This window comes from Neofelis nebulosa, chromosome 3 (genome assembly GCF_028018385.1).
Source record: "Neofelis nebulosa isolate mNeoNeb1 chromosome 3, mNeoNeb1.pri, whole genome shotgun sequence".
Classification (NCBI taxonomy): Eukaryota; Metazoa; Chordata; class Mammalia; order Carnivora; family Felidae; genus Neofelis; species Neofelis nebulosa.
The window spans coordinates 142334633-142349248 of record NC_080784.1 but is presented as its reverse complement, the minus strand read 5'-3'; the positions used below and the strand labels follow the sequence as shown (position 1 = coordinate 142349248).

The following is a 14616-nucleotide window of genomic DNA, read 5'->3' as shown; positions in this document are numbered from 1 at the left end:
ACCCATTAACTTAAGGCAGTTGAGACAAAGATGCTAATCAACTAGGCACACAAAATCTGTGACACTTTAGCCTTAGATTCTTACTGGATAGAAACTGATCTAATCCTGCCCCAGAACCCCAATTTTAAGGAAGAAAATAAAACGAGGCACATGTATGAAGTGCTGAAAATCATTGCTTTTCATACGAGGAGTACTTTACAAGGGATACACAGGCAAGAGTGACTTTAAGGGACTTAAAATCTGTATTCTCAACTTCCAAATGTACATCTTCCTAGACTGATAAGACCACTCTCGTGGCGTTGGTTCTTCTTTCTCAACTTTCCTTCACACTGGTCTTTCTTCTACTTTGCCAAAGAAAAGTACACCTCTCACTCACCGAAAGTCTATGTAGGGCACACTGTCCCAGGACACAAAATGTCCAATTAGAAATATTTGCTTCCTCGGGGTGCCTGGGTGGCTCAGTCCTGTAAGAGTCAGACTTCAACTCAGGTCATGATCTCATGGCTTGTGAGTTCGAGTCCTGCATCGGGCTCTGTGCTAACAACTCAGAGCCTGGAGCCTGCTTTGGATTCTGTGTCTCACTTGCTCTCTGCCCTTCCCCAACTCATGCTCTCTCTCAAATATAAATGAACATTAAATATATATATATATATATATATATATATATATATATATATTTGCTTTCTACAAGACTCCTTATGCGAAGGAGTCCGTAAGTTTTCAAAATTCTTTATAACATCTATTATTTAACTAAATTGTATCTGCTTTCAGTAATAAAGTAGGGACTCTTTAGGGCTTGGGTATGAAAAACCAACCAGATGTTTGCCTCAATGCACTACCATAGTTCACTAAAGCTTTTGAGTATGTGAAAACTTTGGTCACTCTGTGTGTGTGTGTGTGTGTGTGTGTGTGTGTGTGTGTATCTCTTTTACTTAAAACCATGCAAATGGGAGATAAGTACAGTTTGATTTACATGACTAATCTTACCGATATGAATGCTTAGGTCCTAGACAGCAAGAGATAAACAATTTTAAGAAGCCCCCCCTCTTTTTAAATGAATATACAGTTGATTTCCTACGTTTATAGGAATTCACTCCCTTCTTCAGACGTCATCCCTTAAAATACTCACACACATTACACATTCATCATGCCAAAGCATTGATTTTTTTCTGGATGCCTAGGGAGGAAAATGAATGATCACTGTTATTTTGCACAGGTTTGAATATGGAGATAAAAACCTCTGAAAGTAGAAGTGTTAGTAATAACATTTACATGTCTTCTTACAAATTACAGTGAAGTTTTTCTTATACTACCTCATTACCCAATGGCCCTGAGGGTATGGAAGTTATTTTTATCTCTATTTTACAAATGAGAAAATTGACATGGCAGCGGATATCCAGGTAGTAATAAACCAAACCAGGATTAAAAGTTAAGCCTTTGGACTCTGAAGTCTGTGATTTCCCACTCTATTAAACCACCTCTTGCGAAAATTGCTCAACTTGCTAAAGACTATGTTCTCTAGGTAAGCTTTTATAATATGCAGTGGAGGTGATGACCCCGCTCCCAAAGTGCAAAATCTATCTTAATTTTGTGGAGGAAAGCAATTTATGTATGATTTACAATGAAAGGACTTCCCTCCCCCAGAAATTCACAAAATGTAATTCCTATGTCCATATAAGGAAACATGGCGTTTAAATAACCCTTCAAGTGTGCTTCAAGGAAATGAACTGTATCTTTTAAGATTTCAAAGAAGCATTCAGGTCTAGAAAATAGTATAAAGAAGGACCTTGCTAATAAGTCACTTGGTCTGTTTCACTGGTTTTTGGCTGGGTACCGTTAATACAAATTCTAACTCAGAACACCCAAATGATGATGGGATAGGAGGAGTTAATGAAACATGAATAGAAGGGCATGTGGTTCCACACTGGCCTGGTATCTGGTTCTTAACTGGACATTGCATCATTTGAGCTTTTGGTTCTAGAAACAAGAACATTCCAATGTGATTTGTGAGTGTTCTTATTCTTCAAGCTTGTTCTGTACACCACAATTGCTAGATTGTAACTACTGTTTGCTTTACAAGAACTTGGGAGAAAAAACTCAGGATAAAACTATGTTAACGTGCTAGGTAAAGGAAAGGGATGTGGGTGGATTTGGGAAAGGATGGGGTGGCAAGTCATGACCAAAACAAGGATGTCCTCAAAATAACATGCATAATATAATCACATTTATGTAAAATACATGAATAATCATATAGATGTATTAAATGATCACACGTATGTAAAATTCTGTGTATGTATGTTTTATTTTTTAATTAATGGACTATTTCAGAGCAGCTTGGGGTTTACAGAAAAATAACCAGAATGTACAGAGTTCTCATATACCACCTCAACTATCGCCGTATATGTTTTATTAGAAACAAAAATTTGTTGTATCTTCTCTTTTTTTTGCCACTTTTGACAAATTAATTAAAATCTGGGGAGTATCACCATAGAAAAAAAATGCCCTTAAAATTACCTTTATGAGGAATTCAATACCTTGTACTGGTCAGTGATTTTCAGATGGCAGAATGCGAAACAATCTGAGCTGGAGTCAGAGAAACTGCATCTTTAACATAGCACCTGGGTGACTTTGATGCATAGGTTGAAAACTCCTGGGCCAGAAATTCTCATCCCTGGACAGAAAACTCTCTTGAAAGTGCTTCCCACACCACCTCCACATAAAGGTCTGATGTCTGATGCTCCAATTTAAAACAAAACAAAAGGTTGTATTCATTTTCAAAGTCCGTGTCAGATGTCAGCATGGAAAAAATTATTAGTGTCTGGAGCAGTCTATGGACCAAAGAACACAATAAATTGAGTGACAGTGGAAAGTGAAATTTTTAAAAACCTCATATACTGTTTACTTGTTTGGACATCAAAGGTGAGGAAATATTAATGTATCAAAACTCTCTAATAGATGATGTAATGCCAATTATTATCAACACATTTTGTGTACTGTGTATATACACTTTTTTGGTGTACACGTTTTGATGAAATATATCTGGAATTTTTATTGAAATTATTAGGCTGTCAATGTAATGTAACAAAATTCCAAAGACAAATCGGACTTATGTGACTGTGTATTTCAGAATGGGATTCTGAATTAGTGTCTAATCCAAACTGACCCAAGGGCCAGTCACAGGTGTTCTGAACTCAGTTCCAAAGTGGGAGATGAGCTTTAAGACCCTCACTAGGCAAAGTGTGGTTCCTAGACCAGCAAGATCAGTGTTGTCTAGGAACTAATTAGAAATGCAGACACTCAGCCCCCACCCCAGACCCACTGAAACAAAAATCCGCAGTTTTAACATGATCCCCGAGAGGATTCATCTGCAAGTAAAAATTTGAGAAAACTTCCCTTCAGCTATTTCAGAGTCCTGATCCTTTCCAGATTTTCCCAGCTTTGAACTAACTTCCAGCACAACTCCCTACTTTTCTAACACATCCACACACCCCATTACTTTTATTTTAGATGAGCATCTCCTGCCCCTCATGCTCATTTTCAAAGGGAAAATCATACAGATTTGAACTAGGTAACTCACAGGCTTCATTCGCAAGTTCCTCTCTTTTGGCCAAAGAAAACTTTTCATCTTGAGAATTAATATTTCTGAATAATTTTCTGACAGACCTCAGCCCATCCAGTAGGTCCTTCCAAGTAAAGGAGAGGGTGTGGGCCATTCTCTCCAGCTAGTACAACGGTGCTCACCATTAACTACCCTACATCCTTGCTTCAAAGTCTTGCTGATGTCTTTCCAGGATTGTATTTAAGTAAAAAGAAGTCAGCCCATTTAAAAAACGACAAAACTTTGTTCTACGCGAAGAACAATGTTATTACAAACAGAAGTGTCACAGGTTCCCTCCATTTCAGTGTTCCAGAAAGCTGCTGCCGCTGCTAAATCACCATTATTACTCTGGAACCGCTTGGGAACATGCTAATTTACATCCAAAGCAATATTAGTATTATTGCTTATTTTACTTTCATTATCTACATAGGCACAGTCCAAACTAGGTAGTTGCTATAATTCTGCCTTCTTTTGGTAGGAGACTGGGAAAAAGGATATAATGGTAACAAAGAAAAGCAGCCAATAGTTTTAGTAAATAACACTGCAAAACTCAGATATCATTTCTTATTTTCCAATTACTCCAATTCCTATCATCAAGTTCATACAGACAGTAATGTGCCTGGTGCTGGAGAGAAATCATTCAGGTAAGCTGAGGCTACTCCTTCTGTTTCTCCATCTGCTAAGCTGTTAACACGAAGACATATTGACAAGGGCTCAAGGAAAACATGGAATATTTCATCAGTAAGATTATGCTGCCCTAGAGACAGATGTTAGAAAGCTGCAATATTTAAAAATAAAGAGATAAACACATGCTTGAGGGGAAGGAATAGTTTTAGAGCTGGGAGAGAAAATTAAAAAGAAAAAAAGGAAAAATGGAAAGATAGATGAGAGGTTTGTATTACCACAGGAAACAGCAAATCCTTATTGTGTAGGGAAAAAACTTTTATATGCCTCAGGCAATCATTTACTATTAGGTAAGCATTCTTAGAGTGCATTGGGGCAGATTTGTAAGAAGTGCTTAGCAGGGCTGATTATGATTACAGAGAACAGATTTATTTCTTGTCATCAGATGGTTAATGTCAAGGATTTGACTTAAAACCATATACACTGGTTTTCATAAAAATTTAAACATAGGAAATGTTATATACTATGGTAATTCACATTCAGGGATATAAGAGCTACGTTAAGTAATGGTAACTCTGTATTTATCTGGTGACTTATACTGCAGAGGTCAAAGTACTTTGTCTTCACTTTTTTTTACTGGAGAAAAAGAGTAAAACAGAATTATAGTGGTGGATTATATACAAATATTTACAAATGACATATAGTTGCCATGCATCAAGTCAACAGAACATTTTAAACCATAGATTTTCTTTTTTTGCTATAGTTTTCACACTTTTATAAATAAAATGCAAAGAGTGGTAATAGGAAAGTGAAAGGAAGTTTGGCCTTGAATTCAAATCGACTCAGGTTCAGATCCTAGATATTTACTTTGCTTCTTTGAGTTTCAGTTTCCTCATCTATAAAACAGGAATAATAAGCCTACCTTGTAAGGTTGCTGATAAAATTAAATATGTCATTAATAAGAATCCTAGCATTGCCTGAATATCATTGGCACGCAGTAAATGGCAAGTTACGTCCTTAACAAGAAAACCAAATTGACACAAACAAGGAGATCAGATATTACAATTTAATTACTGGTTGTCCTTTTCTTAAAATCTCCAAGTTCTGATTACATTGTAGAGGCTCTTGCTCATGACTTTCTCCCACTGGAAAGGAGAATACCTCCTCAAGAAAGAGAAGGGTATGACAGAGGATGAGTTCCCAGAGAAAAGAAGAGAAAACAGAATACTTCTTACAGCAAAGAGGAAGAAAGAAGAGGAAAGGGGCACAAGGTCTGACTTGATGGTTCTGACAGCCCCCTCAAGGATGAGAACCCAGATAAATAATGGCAAAAACTGAAAGCAGAGGGGCTTCCTGTTTAGCATTCCAGGAAGAGGCAACCTTGCTAGACAACCACACCCAGCACAGGACTACAACAAACAGAGTAAAACGGCGGCATGATGTGAGGAGGCCAAAGAAGGTTCTGTGATGGGAGGCCTCAAACTTTCTTGGCTCTTGTGCAGGAGGCTCTGGTATCCAGGTGTTCCTTTATAATTGCAGTGAGATATGTGGAAGGTTGTTGAGAGTGAGAAGCCACTGGGGTCACTGTGAGATGACCCCAGAAAAGGTGCTGCAGAGCATATAGGCTGAGCCAGGGCTCAGAGGGCAGGCGTGGCTGAGACACGAGGAACTGCAATGCTGTTGAGAAGTGAGAAGAGAGCAGGTGAGCAAGAGAGGGCTACAGGTTTTAACCACTCTAAAAGAATAAAATACTGGCTTTAGCAGAAGACCAATAAGGTACCAGTAGCCCGTTTAGACTAGATCTATCTCCGTGGATGCCAGTGAGAATTTAGATGACAGCACAAAGATCCACACAGGGATCTGGGGCTCTCTCCCCTCTCAGCCATGAGGACACATGAACTTTTCCTGACACCTAAAAGCCACTTCTTCCAGGAGAACGGGGAGGAGGGAGAACACTGAAACACCTGCAAAATCCTATTTTAAACCTAAAGAAACCAAGATGCTTTTTCTTGGCATCTTCAAATTCTAGTCCATCCTACTCCACTCAAAAAGAAATTTATTTCAATTCTTAAGAAAGGAGAGGCCTTTTTTAGCTCTTGATAAGCTGGATACAATGTGTCTGATTCTATAAGTCACATTTTCTCTCTGTGAGGCCTGGAGATGAAACCAAAATATCCATTATGTCTTTTTATTCATAACCTTAAGGTGTCCTAATTATATTAGGTAATAGGAAGTAGTACCTTTTATACCTTTTCCCTACTTTCCTTTTTAAAATTACTGCAGAGGTAATTTGGGAGTTTCCTTCCTTCCTTCCTTCAATGAATATTTACTGAGTACCTACCATGAATGAATAATGTGCCAAGAGTTTAGGAAACAAAGATAAATGAGACATGGACCCTATCCTTAGTAAGGTAGAAAGGTGTATAGGATATGTGAACGGAATACATAAGTTAAAGAAAAGCTAGTCGAGTATTGCTGCCCATTGCTGAACGGCTGCCAACAAAACAACAGGACGTTACAACAGGAAAGGTGCATTTTTCTCGTCTATAAAATAAAAATAAGAACATAAAGGCTAGGATGCACAGAGAAGTTAAAAAGCATTTTGTTTTCCACAAAATCATACTTACAGAAAAGTCAGTTTCTAGAATAACAATAGTAAATCAAGTTGCAGGACAGTCAGAGGCACACAATACAAAGATCTTATTTTTTTTAAAGTGTATTTACTGTAATAGAAAAATAATAAGATGTGAGAGAATGGGTCAGAAAGACTATTATCATTACCTTTTTCAAAGTGTTTCAAATAGAATTAAGATAGGCATGCAAAGGTAGTTATACAAAAACCAAATATTACATAGTTGTTTTAATTTTCTCAGTAAGTACTGCTTGATCATTTTAAGAAGTTAAATTTTAAAAGTCAAATAACGAAATAATAAATGCCCTAGGGTAGTTTGCTGTTTAATGGTACAGACATTTTTTATAATGATTCTTTTAAAAATATGAATATTAAAGCCCTGAATTGAGCTTATTAAAGTTCAAATTTTTACATATCCAGGATTTCTTAAAGGTGGGCAATGGAAGCCTGAGAAATATTTTAATTATTAACAAGATTTTATGAACACAAAACAGAACTTATGCTTTACTTTTATGGTTTGCTTAAAGAAAGAAAAAAAAAAAACCTATGGTGTTTTGAGGATATTAGTCCATAGAAAAGCATTGCAGAATGTTTTCATTCTGCATTTTGCGTTTGTTCCTCTGGTTCCTAGACCACTGCCATTCACATATCATCTCTTCCTTGTATCTTTTACCATAAAGCTCATTAGAATTTATATACTGGAGCACAGATAGAGTACAGAATTTAGGAAAAACCTCTGCTTTTATCAGTTACCCCTGACAAAGTTGGTATTTCATTCACCCTAAATATACATCATTCACTGACTGAAAAGTGACATTGTTAGAGATTATAAATAATTCAACAAATTGTATCTATCTGATTAGTATTTCAAAAACAATGTTTTATCTCTTCCCAACCCCCTCTTTATCTTCATAGAGTGCATTTGCATTGAAATCTATGGTTTCTGGCATATCTGGGGTAAGGTTATACTAGGAATTTACCAGACCTGTCAGTCTCTAACTTTCTTCCATATTTCATTATATCATTCCAGTTATAATTAGTTGTCTGGTAAAATTAAGAACAGTCTATTTCAGTGAATGCTCATGTGAACATTTAACAACTTTTTGTTAGGATGACAGCTTAGCGACAGAAAGAATAAACCAGAAAGGAGAGTCGCTGAAGTAACCCTGGCTAACTCAGTATTGCCAAGTCAATGGAAAATTTTGAGATTTTTGTGTTTTTTTTTTCTTTTTTGTTATTAATCATCAAGCACATATTTCTTGTCAGGAGATAAGCATCAGCTTGATGGCATTCCTGCCTCAACTAGCATGTTTTGAACTGACCTGTCTTCATTGCTATGGCTCCCTAGAAACTTTGCTGTTGATTAGCATTGATTCAGCTGAATGCTTTGACATTCAGCTTGTCAGTGAAAGCTATTTTCATCATTAAGATGCATCTCCCTTCCAAGATTGCAAACTGTTGCTGCTCATACACAACAGTCTATCATTTGATTACTGTGGAAAAGAAAAGGAAAGAGGTTGAATGGTTCCTATTACTACAGATTATATTAAGAGCTAAAATTTACAGAATATTTGTATGTGAGGTATTGTGCTAAGCAATTTACAGGAACTGTCTCATTTAATCCGTACCATCACGGAATCTCACTACCGTGGTTTGCGTCCCTGTTCTCCACTTATCATCTGTAAGACATGCAGCCCTCATCTATAAAATGGAGTAATAGTACCTACTTCTGGGGATGTTATGAAGATTAAATGAGAGCATTCATAGACACTCCCTAAAATAGTATCTACAACATAGTGAGTTCTCATATTTTTAGCAGTACTTTTTATTACTTTGTACATGAAGACATTCAGTCTCCTTTACCAATTGCCCTATTCACCATCACTTCTAACTTTAACCATCTCTGTTGCCTAGACCCAACGGAGGAGATAAAGGAAAATGGAAAGTTATTCTTTCAGGACTTTATTCCGTAGGTATTTGAACTCCACCTCCACAAGAGGGTGTGCCATAACTGTGGCAGGATAATTAACCTTTAAATTTTTTTCTTCCTGTTCTTTCTGTCCTCACAGGCTTTTCCCATTCAGACAATTAAGTGTATATACTAGTGTGACCCTGTTGAGTAGGATGATAACTGAGATTTTAGGCAGTTTAAGGGATCTCAGAATAGAAGGGGCATTTCTTCCAGGCTTTAATGAGAGGCATAAAGGCAGCAAGGTGGCAGAATCCCAGTTTCCCACGCCCAAGTTTGTACAAGAGCAGAAAACATGTGTCACGCGACTAAGCAGGTAGCACTTGGTGGCCTCAAGAGTTCCCTGGGCCACATTTTGGAGAGGGAGCAGCAGAATGTTCCCAAACTCTGCGGGGAAGCAGAATTTCTGATACTCCACAGCACCACTAGGATGTTTCCCACTGTTGCAGAAACTATGCTGTCTCATTACCAGAAGTCATTATTTTTCCTCCTGGGCACACAGCTAAACTACATTTCCTAGCTTCCCCTGCAGTTAGTTAGAAAAGTGGTACAGACTTTTAAAACCTACATAAACCTCTGTGTAAATTCTCTTCCCCTATCTGCAAGCTGAATGTGTGTAAACCCGTAGTGGACACATGATTCTAGAAAATGGCAGAGTCACTGAATCAGGGGTTCTTAATCTGAGATTTAATAATAGAATTTAGGAGATGATGACCTTGGATCTGGAACAAAAAAAACCCCTGTATTTTCATTAACCTTTAACGAAATTTAGCATTTCCTTCTATTATGAATGTAGGCACCAATGCATAGCAGTACCAGCATTACGTGTGGCTTTGTCACCGACCAGAACACCTAAACCATAGGTATTTTTGAATTATATTACAGCTGTTGAAGGTATCTCAAAATATCATCTACAACTAAACTCTCATTGAAGTAACATAATGAGACCCACTGCTTGATATTTAAATTTCATATGGGAATAAATTTATTTAAACAGAGTTTGCTAACTGTATTTCAATAAAAGTGGTTTCCTTTGAAATCCCATATAATTTGTATGTCTTTAAAAAACAGTTTTATTAGAAGGGATCCCTAGGCTTCACCAGATCGCCAAAGGAGGCTATGGAACAAAAAAAGTTACGAACAATTGTTCTAGATGGATTCCTGAATAACTGTAAAGTTATTCAGGAGTCCCTTTTTTCCTCTCCCTTTCATATCCCAATCACACTGATGACCTACATTGGACTAAGATGTGAGAAATAAGCCGGTATTCTGTTAACTTACTGAGACTGCAGGTTATTATTTTTTAGAACAGTTAGCCTATGTAGACTAATCCTTGTGCTACGAAAATGGCCCAAACATGACAGAGAGTGTAGAGACCTTAAGAGGACTCTGGGTAGAAAGGACTTTGAAGTATATAGTGAGCACCAAAGATTGATGGGGTCAATGAAGATGACTCAGCAAATATCAACTTAGAAGGATAATGATGCCAAGTGCAGGAAACATCTCCTTGAACTTAGAAATAAAGTTTAATAACAGTAACATAAAGAAACATTTCAATTATCCCTGAATTTGGACCCTGAGATTTATAATTGTCACACAATAATTTTCTTATTTCATATTTATTTTTTCTTGTCCCCTATTAGGGTGACAGTCATTTTTGTTTCTCATAGTAACTACTTTTGAATTCATCAAACTATATACATATAAATATAAATGTAAATATATGTAATAAAAATCTAAATAACATGAAAATTAAAAAAATATAAATCCTTTATATATGAATATATATAATTTATTTTTTTAAAGCTATCTTCAACTAGCTCTGTTCCACTTAAAATCCTTCTTAGCTGCAGGGTAACAAGTGAAGAGAAGCCAGTACCACAAAGATGAGATCAATATTCTATAAGTCCTTCTATACAGGAATTTTAAAATTAGTAATTTTTTAAAAGGCTTGTTGAATTAGATAGTCTTGACAGAACCCTTCAGAGGGTTTTTTTCACCCGGATTTTAAGTATTTATTTTAATTGCAGTTAGTTCACATACAGTGTTATATGAGTTTCATGTACACAGTATAGCAATTCAACACTTCATTACATCACCCGGTGCTCATTATGCCAAGTGCACTCCTTAATCTCCATCACTTATTTAACCAAACCCCCACCTCCTTCAGGGTTCTTAAGGCAGATAAAAATCTGACAACACTTCTCTTAAGAAATTAAGTTTTGTTTAATTTTACCTTCCCTTTTAGACTGTTTTGCTGCCTTTATCTTAACCTTAGACTAAATGAATCAGTCATTTTGAAACATTCAGGTTGTTAAAAGCCAGATGCAAAGACTCCTCTGAGGACAGACTCTTTTTTAAATAAATTTTTAAAACCTATGGAACCACATGAATGAAAATAAAATAGGGTTAGTGTGCAATACAGTTTGGGTTTCAGCATTAAAATGTGTAAAAAAATAGAATGCATTTATTTTTAAGTGTTATGGGATATAAACATCAACCTGTCCAGATCACAATTGTATACCAACTCCAAGCCTCATGCCCTGGCAAGTAAAAATGTTTATGGATGAGTAAATCAAACAGCATTTATTTTAACTATATGTAATGTCTATCACTCATGACTGGGCTTTGTTATGAGAAAGTTGCCCTTTTCACATGTAAGGGTAAGGTGACTGTGTTTAGAATTTAAAGCTTCTACACTGACAGTAGCTCACTGATCTTTGAAATTCTTAGGGTGTTAGAAAGTTCCTGAGGGAAATGAAATAGTCTTTTAAAACTACTTTTTAGTGGCTGCTTTGTATTAGTACTAACGTGTATTAGAAAGTATAATAATTTTGGTTCTTTGAAATTTTTATGTCAATTTTCACACATTCGAAAGAGTAAAGAATAGCACAATGAACCCCTCAAGTACCTATTGGCAACCTCAAGAATGATCATATGTTGCCGTTCTTATTTTATACATTTCTTGCCCCCCAACTTTTTTCCTCTTTATTTATTTATTTTTTTTTTGCTGGAATATTTTAAAGTAGATCTGAGACCTCCTATTCTTTCACTATGTATTATTAGTACTCCTATTATTTCAGTATGTATCTCTAACAGATGAAGACTTAAAAAAATACAATACCAGGGGCGCCTGGGTGGCTTGGTCGGTTAAGCGTCCGACTTCGGCTCAGGTCATGATCTCACAGTCCGTGAGTTCGAGCCCCGCGTCGGGCTCTGTGCTGACAGCTCAGAGCCTGGAGCCTGTTTCAGATTCTGTGTTTCCCTCTCTCTCTGCCCCTCCCCTGTTCATGCTCTGTCTCTCTCTGTCTCAAAGATAAATAAACGTTAAAAAAAAAAAATTAAAAAAAAAATACAATACCTGTTAGCTCACCAAACAAAATCATTGACCATTCCTTAATAACACAGCCCATGTTCAAATTTTGCTTGGTTGTCTCAAAATGTCTTGTATTTGACTTGTTTAAATCAGGACCCAGACAATGTCCACAACAGTAGCATTTGGTTAATATATTTTAACAAATTCCTCCTCCCTTTTAAAAAATGACATTTTGTTTATTGGAGAAACCAGGTCATTTGTTCTGTAAAAATTGTCTCACTCTGGATTTGGCTGATTGCATCACGGCAAGGTTTAATGTCCCTTTTTTTTTTTTTTCTTTCTTATAAAAATGATAGTTAGATCTAAAGCCTTGTTTGTATTCAAGATTAATGTCACACACACATGCTCACACATAAAATTTTCTTTGGGCAAGAATATTTCACAGGTATTACTGTGCACTTACTATTGCATTAGGAGACATATGACATTTGTCAGGCACTCTTTTGGTGATGTTATACTTGCCCAGTGACTTCAAGTGTTGTCAGTCTGATTCATAATGACAAAGTGGCTTCAACTTTCACCTAATAGTGTTAGCCACTGATGACAGTGGGCTAGATCTATTATTTCATCAAGAGTTGCAAAATAGTGATTTTTATAGTCCTATTATTCATTCTGCATTTATTAGCTATAATTCCATAAAGAAGAAATTTCTTCCACCAACTATGTGGACACCCTGAAATATAATTCACACCAAAAAAGCAGGGAAAATGTTGGTTTCTTTTACTGAATTTAATCTACTTTTAGTGTATGAATGGGAGTCCTATTAACTTCCAGCAGTGAGCAATGAGTTTGCTCTAACCCAGTCTATACTCTTCCTCAAGGTCACCAGGTGGTCCAGCAGGACTGGGATGCGATGGGGTAGGATGGGATGGGGCAGGCCACGGTATTTAGGGTAGCAAGGGATTGGATCAGGGAAAACAGAATACCTTAAGCAGGTTTTAGGAGGTAGACTCTGAATCTTCTGAGCTGTTCTGGGCATCGGTGCTCTCTGTGGACTCGCTGGGTTCCTTGTGGTCATTGCTACTATCATCAGCGGCCGGGATCTTCTCCTCCTCACCATCCTCTTCAGAACTAGGAAGTGTGCTTCCCTGGATTTCCTGGTTTTCCTTGGAGCCCAGCACCACGTACCTGCCCTTCTCCTTCAGCTCTGGCTGCCTTCTCAGATCATTGGCCATGTGCGAGAGATCCCTCTTCATAGCATAAGCATCTTCCCCATCTGCATAGTATTTGGGTTCCACCTCACTAACCTGGAAGTTGAGGGTGTTAGAATAGAGGTGCAAGGCTGCTCGGTTACTCTTCCTGACGTGCAGGGACACGTACTTGGCGCTAAAGTTCTCGATCATGGCCCGGGAGGCCTGCTCCATCAGCTTCTGGGCCAGGCCGAGGCGCCGGTGCAATCGCTTCACAGCCAGTGAGGTGATATGTCCATGGGGGACATCATCTGGGTCCTCCTCCATTTTGGCCAGGACATAGCCCACAATCTTCCCGTCCTCGTCCTCAGCAATGTAAGAAAGCTGGGGCCAGGAAAGGCCGTGGTAGAAATAGTATTTCATCTGGTAGTTCTCGGGAAGGCAAAGAAGGTTGCAGTGTTGCATGTTAATCAGGTCGTCTGGCCCAGCATTGCGGATGTTCATAATGGCGGCGGGTAGCAAATGGGAGTTAGATGGTGGTCACCGAAAAGAGGCTGCCACCAAGCGCAAGAGTCACTTTTTGCCTCAAGGACTTGAGTCCAGGGAGCCGAAGTCATAGGACTGGACGACACGGACGCTGGCTGTCGGGAAGGCAGGACACCCTGGAGACGGAAGGGGCGGTTCTAAGACGCGGCTTTCGAAGTGCGCCACCTAGTCCCAGCCAATGAGGTTTTCACGTTATATTCCTGATGCGTGCGCAAGGCTTAGGGGGTGGGGATGTGCAGTTTATTAGGATCTCCTTGGTTTTAAAATGCAACGTTTGGACTGTTGCTGCCACTATTCTTTTATTTGTTTCAATTTTCAATTTCTTCTTTTGGATACATATGGGTAAACTTTGACGAACTGAATAAATCCATATAACCAGAATATAGATCGAGAACCAGAACATTGCACACACCCCAGAAATACCCACTCAGATCCCCTTCCAGTACTCTGATCCAGTGTCCCAAAAGTAACCATCACCTAGATTACTAACAGTTTCTGTATAAATGGAACCATGGTGCATACACCCTTTTTGTGTTGAGGTACCCCCTCCCTGCCCAACATATACTTGTTTCAGCTACTTGTGTGTAGTTGGGAGTTTTTCATATTCTTTCCTGTCTGATATTCCATTGCCTAAATATATCACCTCTACCGATGATGACAGTTTGTGTTATTTCCAATTTGGGAAAATAGTAATTGTAACTAAATGTTCTGGAACATGCCTTTTGTAGAAACATGCATATT

General features: G+C 37.8%; 1 protein-coding gene across 1 annotated transcript; it reads right to left on the bottom strand.

Annotated features, from left to right (window-relative positions):
- Positions 1 to 5274: 5274 nt before the first annotated feature.
- NAA11 (N-alpha-acetyltransferase 11, NatA catalytic subunit) lies at positions 5275 to 14017 on the bottom strand. Its single transcript, XM_058722151.1, has 2 exons — positions 13126 to 14017; positions 5275 to 5899 (listed from the first exon to the last, which is right to left on the bottom strand). Exon 1 carries the CDS (start codon positions 13831 to 13833, stop codon positions 13138 to 13140), a length of 696 nt encoding a protein of 231 aa, XP_058578134.1. The 5' UTR covers positions 13834 to 14017; the 3' UTR covers positions 5275 to 5899; positions 13126 to 13137.
- Positions 14018 to 14616: the final 599 nt, after the last annotated feature.

Excerpts from the sequence above, each read along its gene's own strand:
- NAA11 (XM_058722151.1), bottom strand. The coding sequence starts at position 13,833 with ATGAACATCCGCAATGCTGGGCCAGACGACCTGATTAACATGCAACAC.